Raw genomic sequence first — 16,759 nt, forward strand, 5'->3', positions numbered from 1 at the left:
ACATATATAACCTACAAAGTAATCATCTATATATATAATCCACAATATATATAACATTACGAAATAACCTCTAGCCAAGTATATCTATGTGCATTTATTGATTACAGATATATAGACATAAATACAGATATACATGATATATAGATATCACCCAGAGATTGCTTTGTGGCATCTAAACAATTTGAAACTTCCTCCAAAGATCTAGTGGAGAGTTTAAAACTATTGTCCTCAATGATGCTGAAAATATGGAGTGTTTGGACAACAATTTTCTCAGTCTTCATCAACTGTATCAGAATCTCAGAACGTGAATCTGAAGTTCTTTTTTATTTCAAGTGCACCTGAATAACCACTGTGAAAACACCATGAGAATCACTTATTTAGAGATCAAAAGTTTGTCCATTAAGTTGTTACCTCTTTTTGTTTTTTCATTTATATTTTCTTTCCAAGTTGCAAAAATTTTTTCAGCTTCAAAAAAAAAAAACTCAATCTCTTCACTTATAAATGGAATATTGAAATTCCATTTGAACAAACGGAATGTGCTCACATAACTCAGATCAGGAACACCGTCCTCAGATACAACTAGGATTAGGGGAGGAGGAGAATGTTGTGTGAGAGGGAGTTGCTACCCTTAGGAAACTTTTCACCTTTTAATATTCTCAGAATCCATCACCCACTTGACCTTTCTTGCCCATTCCCACTTTAAATTCCACGTCCAATCATCAGAATCACTCCAAGGCCCAAATAGCTTGTCCTTCTCACCCAATCAGGGACAAAACCCTAATTCCACTAGCATGATAATCTGCTTTCTCCCTCCTAACCTGTGTAGTTAAACATGGATGGAGAACATGCACAATCCTACTTGGCAGCTTTCATTTTAATAATCAGAGCGGTAGGCCTTTGGCCTGGTGGTTAAGATGTCCACATTCTACACTGGAGTGCTCCAGTAGATTCCTGGCTTTGACTCCTGATTATAGTTTCTGACCAATGTAGACCCTAAAAGGCAGGCTTAAGTGACCAGGTTCCTTCTACCCATTTAGGAGACCTGAATTCAGTTCTGGCTTCAAGATTCAGAACCCCCCCTCCCCCAGGGCCCAGCATGGTGGGTAAGTGGCTAAAGTCATCACCTTGAACTCACCAGGATCCCATATGGGCGCTGGTTCCAATCCAGGCAGCCCCGCTTCCCATCCGGCTCCCTGCTTGTGGCCTGGGAAAGCAGATGAGAATGGCCCAAATTCTCGGAACCCTGCACCTGTGTGGGAGACCTGGAAGAGGCTCTGGGCTCCTGGCTTTGGATCAGTGCAGCTTTGGCCATTGTGGTCACTTGAGGAGTGAATCATCGGATGGAAAATCTTCCTCTCTGTCTCTCCTCCTCTCTTTATATATCTGACTTTGCAATAAAAATAAACAAATCTCAAAAAAAAAAAAAAAAAAAAAAAAAGATTCAGCCCCAGCCTTGCCTAGAGCCTATCAGGGTCTTTGTGGAGTGAACCCAAGGGCAGGGGGTTTTTCTCTTTCCATGTCTCTCTCTAAAAACAAAAATGACCATAATCCTAGGTTGTCTTTGAATTCCACCCAGTATCACATTTAGCCCACTTTCCTGGTTCAAGACATAGGATTGCTTCCCACATCTTTACAAACAGGATCTCAACTTCAATTTGAAAACAAATGTAAAAGCCATGATATCAATTAGCAACTTTGGCCTAGAAAACATAGAAAAAGGTTGGCAGGTAACATTTACATGTAACATGAGATGTTAGTGAAGACTGTGATAGCTCGGGGAATGGTCCTGAATTGTCAGTATTCTAATCTATTCTACTAACCTATTGCCAAAACTGTGACAGAATTGAATTAAAAATAAATAAAGGCCATGTGATGTGTTCAACTGCCTAAGAAATAAAAATCAGGTATCGCATGACACTGCATATTCACCAAGTCCGATATAGAAAGCTACATCTCTTGATTCCATTCCAACAGTTTAGAACAAGATTGGGAGTCAACATTTTTGTCATCCCTCTCTCCTTCACTTCTCTCTCAGTCAACCCAATTCCAAATGCCTGAATAGTTCCTACTCCCAAGAAACTTCTCCAATCTAGCCCCATTGTAAGAATTTGCTTTCTGTTGTTAACTTTTCTTTATCATCAAACACACTGTGTACTAGAATTCTGAATGATTTACATATCTCTACAGATTTCAGGTTCCTTGAGACAAAAACTCAATTTTACTTTCATACAACCAGTAACTACCAACACATGTAGATAGTAGGTGGCCAACAAATACTCAATGACTTAATTCTGAAAAGAAACACCCCAAGGGAAGGAAGACCCAAGGATTTGAGAGATGAGGATTAAGGTGGGAAATTTTCTCATTCTGGTCACCTTTACTGTTGGGAAAGTTATGTAAAAATTGACAGTTGACCCTGATGGCTCAATTGTCTTGCCAGTGCTAATCACAGCCTTAGGGCATGACATCACAGAAGCTAAGTGTGAACGAACTAACAAATAAACGACAAGTGACCTTGATTTAATGGGGTAGAGAAGAGTGAACACTAGAAGACTGAGAACTACTTACAAGCAGCCTCCCTAACTCCTTTCTTAGCTCCTTAGGAGGAAAAATTGAAGCTTCTTCCTCACAAGAGGGGCTTGCACACTGAAGGAGGTCAGTAAGGATTTACTGGAAAGAGGATACCTGCTTTTCCTCAAGCTTCTGAACAATGAAAAAATTTCCAAATCCATCCATCTGCCTCCAAATGGCCTATCCTCAGGGGCAAGATAGATTGTGAGAAAACTCACCTCAAACAAGTAGTAGAGTTAGTGTTAAAACCCTAGCTTAGGGCCTGGCACAGTAGCCTAGTCGCTAAAGTCCTCACCAAGTACATGCCGGGAAGGATCCCATATGGGTGCCAGTTCTAAACCCAGCAGCCCTACTTCCCATCCAGCTTCCTGCTAGTGACCTGGGAAAACAGTCAAGGATGGCCTTGGGATTCTGCACCTGCGTGAGAGATGCGGAAGAAGCTCCTGGCTCCTGGCTTCGGATTGGCGCAGCCTGGGGAGTGAACCGTCAGATGGAAGGTCTTCCTCTCTGCCTCTCCTCCTCTCTGTACATCTGACTTTCCAATAAAAATAAATCAATATTTTTTAAAAATTCCTTGCTTATTTGTTTGATTCGAAAGGTTTGCTCTTAACCTCTTGGTCATCCTGCTTTCAGATGTGTTTTAAACATGTGAGAAAATGCATTGGTCCATTATCTCCCCTACTCTGTTTTCTTTCTGCAACAGAAATTTCACCTAATCTGATCTGAGTTCATTTATTTCTGAATGAAGCTTTCCATTAAATTTAAGTTCTTGGCCCTGATGTGAAGTTCCAAATGTGCTTAGTTAATCCTATCCAAAGACAAACAGAACACAGTTCTTCCTCTAATTGTCAGAAGCAGCACTGCTCTCAGCTGCCAAGAATGAGATGTTTCTCATGGCTCTGATCTCACTCTAGGATTCAGAGCTTTGAGATCCCAATCCTTTGGGTCCTAAAGCTACTATTCTTGTTACCAAGTGACCTAAGAGGAACTCTGAACAATCATCTAATTTCTGGCAGCTTGAGTCATAGCCTTTATAGTAAGCTGCAATCATCATGTTTCCCAACATTCTCTGACTCAATAATAATAACTAAAAAAGTATTCACAAGAAGGTAGCACTGTGGTGTAGCTGGCTAAGCTGCCACTTACAGCACCACCATATTCCACATCAGAGTATTGATTAGAATTGTAGCTGTTCTTTTTCCAATTCAGCTTCCTACTAGTGTGCCTAGAAAGGCAGTGGGTGATGGTACACTCTTGGGGAAGATCCTCTTGCTTATCTTTCAAATAAATAAGCAATTGTTTTTTTTCAAAAGTAAAGCTTCGTGGGAGCAAGCACTGTGATTCAGTGGGTTAAGACACTGCCTCACAGCACTCATTTGAGTCCCAGCTGCCTCACTTTCAATCCAGCTCCCTCCTAAATATGCTTGGGAAAGCAACAGAAGATGACCCAAGTGCTTTTCACGCATGTGGGAGACCCAGAGGGAGTTCCAAGCAGCCATGTGGGGAGTGAACCAGGGGTGGAAGATCCCTTTGTTTCAGCCTGTCATTCTTTCTTTCAAATAAATAAAAACAAATCTTTAAAAAAAATGTCCACAGGCCTTGTTTTCTATAGGCTTGAGTTTACTTAAGGGAAGTTATCGTCTTTATTATTAAGGTGTTACACGCTGAGGACCTGCCAGATTTTTTTTTTTAACTGCAGAGGACATAGAAATAAGTGAAAAAGCTGACCGTCATTCTCACACTGGTTACTGACATTCTAATGGGTAGAAATCTGTATTAACTGTAATTCATTCTATAATGTCATGGTACACTAGGAGAAAAACAGAACTTGGCCTGGAGTGAGCTGGTGAAATTTCACAATAGTGGAACATTTATGCTGGATCTAAAAAGCCAGATATAAAGGGATTGTAATGGAGTCAGAAGAAAGAATACGTTTCAGTATAAGTAATATTTTTTTGAAAGTAAGAATGACATAAAGAGAGGGAGAAATATGTCTTTCATCTTCTGGTTCGTTGTTCAGGCCAAAAGTGGAAGGCCAGAACTTGGAACTTCATGTGGGTTTTCTACATGGGTGTCAGGGACCCAAGAAATTGGGCCACCTTCCTTTGTCTTTCCAGACACAATAACATCAGCCCAGGACAAGAAAATTTTGCACAGAGGAAATATATGATTGAAGAAAGGTCCTGTGAAAATGGCAATGTACTTATAGAATCATGTCACTGCAAAAACATTATATGGTCCAATGTCCTCATTTACAGATAAGAAAAATGAACACAGAGAAAGTGACAACTGTTACCATGCCAGTTCCTCTACTGGTTCTGTCATTGCTATTTCATGAATATCATGGTTCTAGTTTTTCTCTTTCAATAAGGAAGTATTCCTCATCCGGATTAAGTGAGAATAACTGTGTAACAATCTACAGCTCTCTAAGATTCCAGCCATCTGCAGTGGGTTTCATTCTCCAGCTCTGTTTTAAAATGTAAGGAGCTGGGCTCGGCGGCGTGGTCTAGTGGCTAAGTTCCTCGCCTTGATCCCATATGGCCGCTGGTTCTAATCCCGGCAGCTCCACTTCCTCTCTATCTCTCCTTCTCTCAGTATATCTGACTTTGTAATAAAGATAAAATAAATCTTTAAAAAAAAATGTAAGGAGCTACTCAAGAGATGAAAATAAGAGGGGGCAAGATCCGAAATTGGACATGCAGAATTTTGGTGTAGGAAAACAAATAAACACTGATTTAAGTCAATTTCCACAGAAAACATGAAATTTCCAAACAATTCACTTTGAAATTCTTTCCCTCAAAAATACATAATTATATTGATTATATATAAATAATATATATATAATTTGTATAATATGGATCTTATACCATGTATTATTTTCAAGAAGTACATCAAAATCATTGCTGTTTTGCTCAGAAGTCTTTAATCTTATTCAGTTGACTGATGATTCCATGTGTCCTAGGAATATGTTTGGCCTGATGCTCCAGCCCTTATCGTACAACACTGATAGGGTAGAATCAGTTTGAAATATACACACTTTTGTATATATACAAATACATACAAACATATATACAAATGTACATACATGTACATGCATGCATGTACAGTGAAAGAAGTTACATGTTCAATCACTAAGAAATATAAGGGCTAAGTTGTACATTCTGAATATAGTACATTTGCCTAAATTCGTTGTCCATGTGTAAAACGTTATTCAAAATCCAAATAAGATTAACAACTCACTACAGAACTGAAGGCATTAAGAAGATGTAAAAGTAACCACTATGTTTTGTTGCATCGAACGATATTTTAACTGAAGCATTTTCTCATTCAATATTTAGTGCTGCTTCTCAAAGTGTAATAGTGTGAGCTTCCACAATCTATTCAAAAAGGGCTGTTAAAATGAGAAACACACTAAGCTTTCTTTAAAAATCTCCCAGAGGGTACAAAATTCCTTCCCCTTTGATTCCAGGTTTCTTCAACTTGATTTTTCTCTGGAAAACAGTGGTTTTGTAATAAAATTTTTAAACATTTTCAGAAAGATCAAGCTGTGAGCCTCAGCATGGCCATAACCCTGGTGACAAAAGCAGGTTCTGGCATCTGTCTTGGACTCAACTGCTGCTGAACACAAAGAATTCAGGACACAAAGTACTGAACCAATAAACAAGTGGGTGAAATATCCAGTACATGGCATCAGGAGAAAGATGGATTTGTCCATGCTGTCCAACAAGTGTGGCTTTCACAGTCCAGTGTAAGAGAGAGGGAAACAACTTTATTCCTAGAGTTACATTCGTCATTTCAAATGCATACACCCATACCTTGGTTAATGCCTATTACAAACGCTTAAAGTTGTATTACATTTTAAAATATCATTTGTCACTAGAGGATAACTGCATGCGTCAGAACATTTTTGTAAAACTGAGGCAAAGGGTCAGGAAAAAATGAAAAAAAAAAGTGTTAAGAGGTAGAACTGTAAACCTTAACTATACTGTATTCCAGCTGTAAGCTGTTGAGAACATTATTTACATATTAGTTGAGATTTACTTTCTACCTCTATAACATGAGATATGTTAGTTTGAGAGGAGAGTCAATAAAATTCAGTATGATAATGACTATGAAGCACTTACTCCTATGACTAACAGTCGCAAAAGAAATTATCATAAGAGTTAAGTGTCATTACTATCAGTCAAAAATTACTCTTTGGCACTATATACTCAATATACAATAGCAAAGAAAGGAGGCAGTAACACTGGAGCAGATACCAATCAAGAGATACCTGACACCCAAAGAAGTAATCCCAGCACACCATAGCCCAAAGGGCAGCGCTACTGAATTACAGCACTAGCACACTAATTCCCCACCGGATGCAATGGAAAAATTACCCATTTATAATCGCCTGACAGTTATAAAACGATTTGGGTGTTCACAGTTCTTTGTTTTTACTAAGACAACTGATATTTTAAAAACAGAAAACCCAGCTTTTGTAATGATTCATTAGCACCCATCCTACTATGATTTCTTTCAATTGTTTTAAGGAATAAAATCATGAATTCCAGCTAATTAAAAAAATAAAATGCACCACTCACTTATAGGAGGAAGTAGAGTCTACATAGTTACACAAATTCAGTTCCTGCACAGGAAAGTTGACAATATGCCATTTTACACCTGCACTTTCAGGAGCAAGAATTGATGGGTTGTCTGCACTCTAGCTGCTGTGATTACCACTCTGCTTCTGCTAAGATAATCACCCCATCAGTACATCCTCTATCTGTAAATACTCATCCTGGTTATCACTTGCTCAAAAAATCTTCACCTTAATTGAAACAGAAAACCTGATATGCATATCAGATTTCTTTTTTTATGCAGGTTGTATATTTTCATATCAGTATCTAGACCTCTAAAATAATCCTACTTTAAAAAGGTAATTATCAATAGACTAAGCTCATTTATTCTTTTATTCATCCATGCTTCCTTCTAAGAAATAGTCACTGAGATCTTGCTCAGCACTAGATACTATACTAAGTAGATAAAACTCCAGGAAAGTTTTAAGGCTTCTCCTTCATTGCTACCAAATACTGAAGATGAAATTACAAGAAGAAATGATAATGAATTTAAATCTTATTGTGGTTGCACTTTAGTTAAATTTCTATTAACTTTTGTAATAAGCAATTATAGAATTAATTAATCTTTCCACTTTTATGTAGACAAAAAAGATTCGACCCCAAATACTTTCGTTGAAAAAAAAAAACATAAAATAAAATGAACACTTCAGCTGTGAAATGTAAGACATAATGGATGTCACTTTCTCTTATTCAGCAAAGTAGCTTCTATAATTTTGTCCTTTGCCTTTCACAGAACAGTAACCTGGAATAGTTTCAGTGGGATTTTACTTTGGATAAAACAGAAAATTTCTCCTATAAGAAGCTATTAATATTTCCTCTGCAGCTGACGGCTCTATCTGCTCTATTATTTTTGGCAAATGGGTGAAGTATAGCTCCCATTCTCTTAGATCTCTTCAAATACTAAAAGTCATCCCAGTTTTCTCCTCTAAGCTGTAGGCAGTAAGTAAGTAAGTATATACACAGTCTGTGTTGGAAGAGTCCTAACCAAATCATGCCTGAGTCACAAGGTCTATGTCTTCTCAAAAAAAAAAAAAAAAAAAAAAAAAAAAAAGCTAAAGATCTATGGAGTTCCTAAATATACAACATTCACAACTTTCTTATAAATTGATGGATAATAGGGAGACCAACAAATATTTCAACATATTATGTCTTAGCATAGTAGTAAAGGTCTTGAGAATTTAGAAATATTCACTTCTATCCTACTTCTTATGGGCAACAAGATCGTCAAAGTGGAACCTTTGTGACACTTTGAATCTTTTTTCTAACAGCTTCGCAGTGGGGCCTACATTGTAGTGCAGCATGTTAAGCCACGGTTGACACTCTGTATCCATGTGGTAATGTAGTCAGAGCTACTCCACTTCTGATTCAACTTCATGCCAATGCTCCTTTCAAAGCAGCAGAAGATGGCCCAAGTACTTGGGCCTCTGCTAGTCATGTGGGAGACAGATGGTGCTCCTGGCCTCCGGCTTTGGTGTGGTCCAGACCTGGCTGCTGTGACCATTTGGTAAATGAACTTTCTAATGGAAAATAATCCTACACTTATCCCTCCCCCTCCTTCTCTCCGTTTCCCTCCTGCCTTTCAAATAAATACCTAAATAAATGTTTAACAAAAGAAGTAGCGTTCAATGCCAAGATCATATAAGTTTCTACAAATACTGTAATAAACTGCTAGAAATTTTGCAGCTTAAATAATACAAACTTATTATCTACAGCCTTGCAGGGCAGAAGACCAAAGCAGATTTCACTGGGTTCATATTGCGATATTAGCAAGACAGGCATCCCAGTGTTCCTTTATGAAGGATTTGTAAGAGAATCTGTTTCCTTGTCTTCTCCAGTATCTTAAGACTATCATCATTCTTTAATTATGGATTCTTTCCCATCAGCAAAGGGCAAGTGTCTCTCATCACATCACTGTCAGTCCCTTTTCTGCCTTCTTCCAGTTTTCATGACTGTTGTGATGGCATTGGGCCCAATCAAATAATCCAAGATAATCCCTTAGGTGAAGGGATTGGTTTGATTAACAATCTTTATTCCTTTTACAGTCATAATTCCCCTTTGCTATAAATTCTGACACACAGGCTCTCAAGATGGAGAAATGGTTGTTTCTGGAGTTGAGAGTGTTGGTTTTGTTTATTACAACCATTATGGACCCAGAACATAAATGTAGTGCTAACCCTGAGTAGTGCTGTACATTAGTCAAATTAGTTCACCTCATTTTGCTTCACTCTCTTCTCTTGAAAGTAGCTTAACAGTAGTTATCATTTGAATGGGAATAAACATGAAGTAATATATGAAAACAACTAGGCACTAACTAGTACAGCCCTGACATGATTCATTTCCATTGTTCCTCATCTTTCTGTTGAAACAGGCCATTGTTCTGTGATTGGAGCTGAATTTCCAATCCAGGTTCATTTTAATTTCATGACCATGCTATTTACCTCTTCCTACAATACTTTATACAACAATGACCAAATATCGGAAAGACTGTGCCACCAATGCCAGCCAAGGTCTATAACTTCTATGTGTTCCCCCAGGATACTTACGTTGTAATTCTAAACCCCAAAGCAAGATCTTAGGAAACGCAACCTTTGGGCTGATTAGTCGTGGCAGAGCACTGAGGAATAAAATCAGGATCCTTATAAAAGAGGCCCAAGACAGTTCCCATTTCTGTTTTCTGTGTGAAGACACAGGGAAAAAATGGTCATCGTGAGGAACAGCTGTCCACCAGTCACTGAGTCTGTTGTTTTCTTCATCTTGGACGACCAGTGTAAAAGAGCTCAAGGAATAAACTTTTGCTACTTATTAGCAACCCAGTATACAGCATTTTCTAAGCAAATGAAGGCATGGCCCTGCATTACTTGGGAACACTCTGACTTTATTCCAACACAGAAAAAAGATTTAGGCCAATCCAACACAGTTTCTGAACTGATTTTCCGCTATGACAGATGAATATTTCAAGAGATAACCTTAATTGAATGACAGTACATGATGATAGAGCTGAGCATCCCTCCATATTGATCTAATTAGCAATACTGGGTACTTTAAACAATATTAAATGGTCACTTTGAATAGTACACAAAATAGACAGCAAAGTGTTGCTTTTTCAGACTTCTTTGTTGTACTAGCTTATGGTAGGAATATTCTTAGGACCTTTTCCTTTCTTTCTTTTTTTAAAATTAAAACAAAATAATAACACTAAGCAAGCCAGGGACCTTTCTCAAATGGGAACAAATCAATTCAAACACAGTTTAGTAAGGAAAAGTGTAGCAATAGTTGATGACCTAGTTAACCTAGGAAAACAAACTGTTTGGTGATCTCCCTGTCCCCTAATCTGTAAAAGCGTAACAATCTGTTAGCTTGTTAGCTTTGCATGCCTCTCCCCCGCCTTTTTTTAATATATAAAGCTTCTTTATCTTCCAGAGATATCGTAGCATATTAGCTAGGGTTCCCCAGAGAAGCAGAAACAATAAGAACCTATGTATGCAAATTATGAAAAATTCACGCAGGGATTTCAAATTCCTTTGTATGAAACAAACCCATCTTTTAGTTCCCACAAATTCCTGGAAGTACTCTCATGTTTGTCTAGCTAATCAGCCCTCACTGCCCACAGGTAGCACATCCAAGTGCTCAACTAATGGTAGTTAGAAAATATTCAGGAACAAAATGTGTGTCTGCATGGAACAGGGTTTTTTTTTTTCCTTACCATTATTCCCTAAATAATGTAGCACAACAGCTATTTGTATCATATTAGGAATTACAAGCAAACTAGAGATGCTTTAAAACACAGGAGAGGATATGCATAAGTGATATGCAAATATTATGCCACCTTATTAGAGGGGATCTGACAGCATCCACAGATTTAAGGTATCTGGAGGAGGGGACATCTGAAATTAACGTCTCATGCTTACTAACAAGTCTGAGAAAGAGTGACATCGTTCCAAGGCGTGCACATCAGAGAGCAGGGAGAAATTCCAATTTTAGTCAAATGGCCTGAGAACCAAGAAAGCAGAGGGCAGGAAAAGATCAAAGTTCAAGTCAAGCAGTATAGCAAAGAACAAAAATCCTCCCATCCCTCCCATTGGTTCTAGCCGGGCCCTGAAGGAGGCTCACCCAGAGTGGGCATTCTTCTCTGCTTGGTTTTCAGATTCAAATCCTACTTGGTCCTAGAAAAACTCTCACAGACACATGCAGAAATTACATTTAACCAGCTATCTGGGCATGCTGCAATCCATTTAAATTGATACAGAAGATTTACCATTGGCCTTCAATGTCGGGTAAAGCAAACGGAATATAATTTATTCAATGAGTCTAAAGTATTCACTGACAACATACCACATACCAAACAATGTGCAAAGCTATTTCTAAAAGCCTATGGAAAATGGAATTCAGACAAATTAACCTTGGTATAAAACAATTTTGAAATATATACATAGTTCTTTCAATAGTGTGTGTTTTTCATTAGGTTTTGGAAAACCTCTTTATAAATTTAGTGTACTTGAGTAGAATTTGAATTTCTTTCAGTTACCCACATACTTTTCTTATATTTTACAATCAAAAAAAATGAAGAAACAAGAAAAACACCCACTTTTTGAGGCAACCTAGTTTTTCTCCCGCTCTAGGCAGTGGAGACAGTGTGAGAGATCTAGAGCAACACGGGTTTTGTCTGGCAGTATTTAAGTATAACCAGCTGTCCTGCAGGGTGCCACATGCCTGAAGTCAGCCAATCGCAGCTTAAAAACACACAGGAAAAATTAGTATATCCTTCACAAACATGAACACAAATTTTTCCTTCCATTATTCTCCAAGCAATATATTTTAACAATGATTTATACAGCAATTATATCATGTTAGGTATGATAAAAAACTAGGGATGGTTTAAAGCATTTAAGAGGGAGTGCATTAAATTGCTGTTGATGTTATATTGGGACTCTTAATTGACTGTGATGATATTCTACCAGCTCTAACTTCAGACCAGAAATGGTCTCCCCAAGAAAATGTTCAACCCATCTGGACAATAAGTAGCTGGACTCTGCTTGGTATATGTTTGCAAGGAAAGAATCTTGGTTGAATTTGAACTGTAATACTGCATCAAGGTGGAGGAATCCACCATGGGGGGAGAGGGGAGGGGGAGGGGAATAGGGGTGGGGGAATTCCCAGAGCCTATGAAACTGTCACATAATGCAAAATAATTAATAAAAAAAAAGAGGGATTGCATTGGTTACATGTATCCTCGGAAGATCCTGCAGCTAATCCCATGAGCATCAAATACCCAGGGATGGTGTAACTAGAAAGAGAAACAGATGACTTGTAGGATCTAGTGAGGTGAACAAATGAACTTCCAAAACAATTCAACCTACATGTAGCCTACCATCACACAGCGCAAAAACAGTGTTGAAACAGCCTTTTAAGCTTACTGCCTTCCAACTGCAGCTTTTGGAGGTGTGCATACACATGTGTTAGAAGAGAGGGATGAAACAGTGATGGAAACTCAAATCACCTTTTTTTTTTTTCCTGAATGGCAACCAGGAGTAACAGGTTCCTGGTCAGTGCTGATAACCCTCACATGCAAGCCATCTTTGGACATTCTGTAACCTGTATCCTGCAGTGAAAGCTCTCTCACTAGTTGGGATTCATTCCCAGCAGATATTTTTTTCAGTTTATCTTTTGGTTAATTCTAGTCAACAGCTGGCTACGGCCTCAATAGCTGTTAGGTAACAACTGTAAGTCAGAATGCCCTGAGTATCATGTCTCAGTACAACTGTCTCATGCCAGATACACAGGCCATGTCTGGTACCTTGAGGCATTTGGTGTATTACGGATCAAACAGACTAAATAATGTGTTCAAGATCACAAAATAAGGAGATGGAGCCTAGATTCAAAACATTAACTAGGCAGCTGGTAAGCAACAGAAATTTACGACCCACATTTCTGATGGTTGGAAAGCCCAAGGGTAGGTTATCAGCCCACTCCGGGGCCTAGTGAGTGATGCTTTTCGTTTTGCAGAAGGCTAGCTCCTGCTGTGACTCCTCACCCCTTCCAGAAAGGGAAAAGGAATCCTCTGGTTTCTCCTTTATACGGATGCTAATCCTATTTATAAGGACTCTCTCTTTAGGTCCTAATTACCTCCTGAGGTATTGCATCCCTCAGACATATTGTAGTGATACACCAACTTTCAGACTATGGCACCATCAAAGAAGACAGTTGGTAAATATCTCAAGCTACTAATAGAATTATATTGATAGAGGTAAAATGCAACTTCCTCAAAGTTCAAGAAAGTCAATGAAAAATATATCTGCATGCTAAAACCAAAAAAAAAAAAAAAAAAAAAAAAAAAAAAAAAAAAAACTTAATAGAAAATAAAACGCAGAGTCTAGAAAGTACTTACAACCAACCAAGTAACCTTACCCAAAATGGAAACGGACGTAGAACTTCTGGAAATCTGCTATATTACTGTTGGAATTATAACAATATGGTATCATTACTACATGTGTGCAGACATATGGCAGGCCTTTCTACTTGCCCTGCTCATGCAGTGAAAAAAAAAAAAAGAAGAAGCAGCGGGTTCCTGCCTGCCACCACTCTTTAAGGACATACCTAGAAGTGTGTCCCAGTCATGGTGTCTGGCTCATGCTACAAAGAGAAGGGCAGCCCAAGAAGAATCGCAAACACTGATGCTAAAGTGTCCTAATTCCTCATCTTAAGTTTTAAACACAGTACAGCTGTGAAGACAACGCAGCCAAGAACCAGCCTGCATGTTCGCATACTGAAATGTTTGTAATACATTTTTATTTGTTTTTATATACTATGAACTTAAATACATATGTATGCACTAACAATCACCACTCAGCAAAGTGTAATCTTTTGCTTTTCAAAATCATGAAGGTGGGGTGTGAGGGCAGGCACTTGTAGCCATGGGAGGTTAGCCACAGCTTGAAACCACAGCACCGCACACCGGGTGGTGGTTCCCTGGCTGAAGGCATGCGAACTCCACTTTCATTCAGCTCCCTGCACTAGCACCTGAAAAGTAGTGGAAGATGGTTCAAGTGTTTGAGGGTGTGCCACCCACCTAGGAGAGGCAGATGGAGGCAATGAGTCCTACCTTGAGCCATTTAGGAAGCAAACCAACAAAAGGGCAATAATCTCTCTTTCCTCAAATAAATGAGTAGCTAAATCTTTCATAGGAAGCCATGAGGACCAGTAACTTCACCCAAAAATGTTCCAGGAAGAAAGAGAAAATAAATTCTAAGTGAATTATTTTATAAGCATCTAGTTCTGCTTTCACGTTTAATAAGAGCTAAAAGGGGGACACACTTTTGGGAGTTCTTATTACTGTTTGTTTTGCTCTGATAACAACAAAGTAAGTGCGTAAACCAACACAATTAATTCAGTTCTCGCAAAAATTCCACGAGTTAAGTTAACAGTTTGGCTTATTTTTCCAGGTGAGGTACAGCGAGCGAGGTAAACTGAGGTGCTGAGGGACTCGGTTATGATTTCTACCATGCACCAAATTTTTCCTAAAACATAGCTCTTTTTACTGCAAACTGAGGGCTTACGATAAATTAGACTGCAGCAGCATATCAAATCCGGTCCCACAGCTTTCACGTGTATGCCTAAGTGCTGGAAAGAGCTAGAAAGAGCTGGAAGAGGCCTTTGTTACCACGCCAAGCAAGTTCTGAGTGTCCGCTCTGGAAATCACGGAGGGGGCTGTCCACGCCATCTGGGTCGCACGGCGGCGGGGCCCAGGGCGCATGCGTGTCCGGGCGGCGGGGCGCTTACCTGGTGCGCCGGCCACACAGGCACAGGGCAAGCAGCAGGAGGGCCGTGGCGAGGACCAGGCCGGGGACACTGAGCAGCTCCGGCGGCATGTCCGCGGCCGCAGCCCGGCGTCTCCTAGCGAGCGGCGCGGGCGGCGGCTGGTCGGCGTGCAGCGGCTTCTGTGAGCGGCGCCCGCTCGTCCCGGGCCAGAGAAGCCGTCTGGCCCACGGTGGCGACAGCAGTGGCACCTCAGGTCTCCGAGCCGGGATTATAAACTTCCACACATCCCTACCCCGCCCCCCGCCGACGCCGCGCACCGCCCCGCGCGGCCACAGCCTCCCGCCGCCCGGCTGCCGCTGGAAAGGGGGCGTCCTGGCTCCTCTGGGGCGGGAAGGTGGGGGTGGGGGCGGTGTTAGGATTTTTCCAATCAGGAGGGCTGAAGACCTGGAGGAGAGTGGGCTCTCTTCTGAGTTGGGCTCCCTGGGTCCCTCAGCTCTTTGCCGGCGCCAAGAAAGGAGAAACTCGATCGCCCTCTGCACCGAGTGGGGAACGTTTCCTCAGCCCTGAGTCAGTGGTGATCCCTGGGTCAGATCAGAGGGTTGGGGCTGGGAGCTGCCGCCTCGTGGAATCGCACCGACCTCCCTCATCCCTCTTTGCTTGTTCACGCCAACGTTTTTGTGAAGGGATTTCTTTTGCAAAACTTTGTTACCTGGACTTGGAGATACAGTCGAAAACACAGCTGTGCAAGTGAAAACAGGTCTCAGAACAGCATCGTAAGGGCTAAGACAAGAGCGGTGTCCCACAGGTGGCACCAATAGAAAACTTGGAGGAAACTTTTAAATTACCTTTTGTTGAGGAGCCAGAGTGATAGCTCAACTGGCTAATCCTCCACCTCCAAGCTCCTGCATCCTGTATGGGCAGTAGTTTGTGTCCTGGATTCTCCATTTCCCATCCCCATGCCCTACTTGTGGCCTGGGAAAACAAACAAACAAACAAACAAACAAACAAAGGATGGCCCAAAGCTTTGGGACCTTGCACTCAATGGGAGACCAGAGAGGTCAGTGGGAGACCAGAGAGAATCTTTGGGCTTCAGATAGACCCAGCCCAGACTGTTGCCACCATTTGGAGAGTGAGCCAGCAGATGGAAAACCTCTGTTCTCTGTCTCTGCTTCTTTCTATAAATCCACCTTGCCAAGAAAAATAAATAAATAAATAAATCTTTTATAAATAAATAAATTACCTTTTATTGAATAATGACTATCCATGAGCTACTTTGTGTTTTACTTTGCAAACTTCTGATGTGAATCTAGGCAGAATTGTAAACAAAATAGGAATAAACTGAGATTAATTTACCTAATCCTGATTGTCCAATTGTGATAAGTACCAGGGTTTTTCAAAAACTTCATGGGATATGTGCATTATGAAAAAATTATGCCATGGATTTTAAAGTGATTTTGCACCAAAATGGTCTTCTTTTTTAAATCCAGTTCTAGAAACACTTCTCATGTATTGATCATTTTAACCAGCCCTAATGGAAAATCTCTGTGGAATTTGTGTATATATGTGTGTGCTTTGATTATAATTTTTTTATGCAGGATTTTGTCTCTGTTTTAGAACTGTTACAACTTCAAAATTTATCTACAGCTTCTAATCTTTGGCCCTTTCCAGGCCATTATTATTTCCACCTTCCCAAAACAGACCTGTCTTGCTTTTTTAAATTGTTTGTTTATTTATTTATTTATTTATTTGGAGACTCAGATACACAGAGAGGAGGAGAGACAGAGAGGAAGATAAGGCAAGGACTTAGCCAATCC

At 39.9% G+C, this 16,759-nt stretch overlaps 1 protein-coding gene across 1 annotated transcript in view; it reads right to left on the minus strand.

The window, feature by feature from the left end:
* The window catches only part of LOC101530122 (cytochrome P450 7B1), a 181,210-nt gene extending 166,152 nt beyond the window's left edge, over positions 1-15,058 (minus strand). Inside the window, exon 1 of the mRNA XM_058668673.1 lies at positions 14,967-15,058. Coding sequence (XP_058524656.1) covers positions 14,967-15,055 — 89 coding nt within the window. The 5' untranslated portion in view covers positions 15,056-15,058. The remainder of the gene's footprint in view (positions 1-14,966) is intronic.
* Positions 15,059-16,759: the final 1,701 nt, after the last annotated feature.

The sequence above is a fragment of the Ochotona princeps genome, chromosome 9 (assembly GCF_030435755.1).
Source record: "Ochotona princeps isolate mOchPri1 chromosome 9, mOchPri1.hap1, whole genome shotgun sequence".
Lineage (NCBI taxonomy): Eukaryota > Metazoa > Chordata > Mammalia > Lagomorpha > Ochotonidae > Ochotona > Ochotona princeps.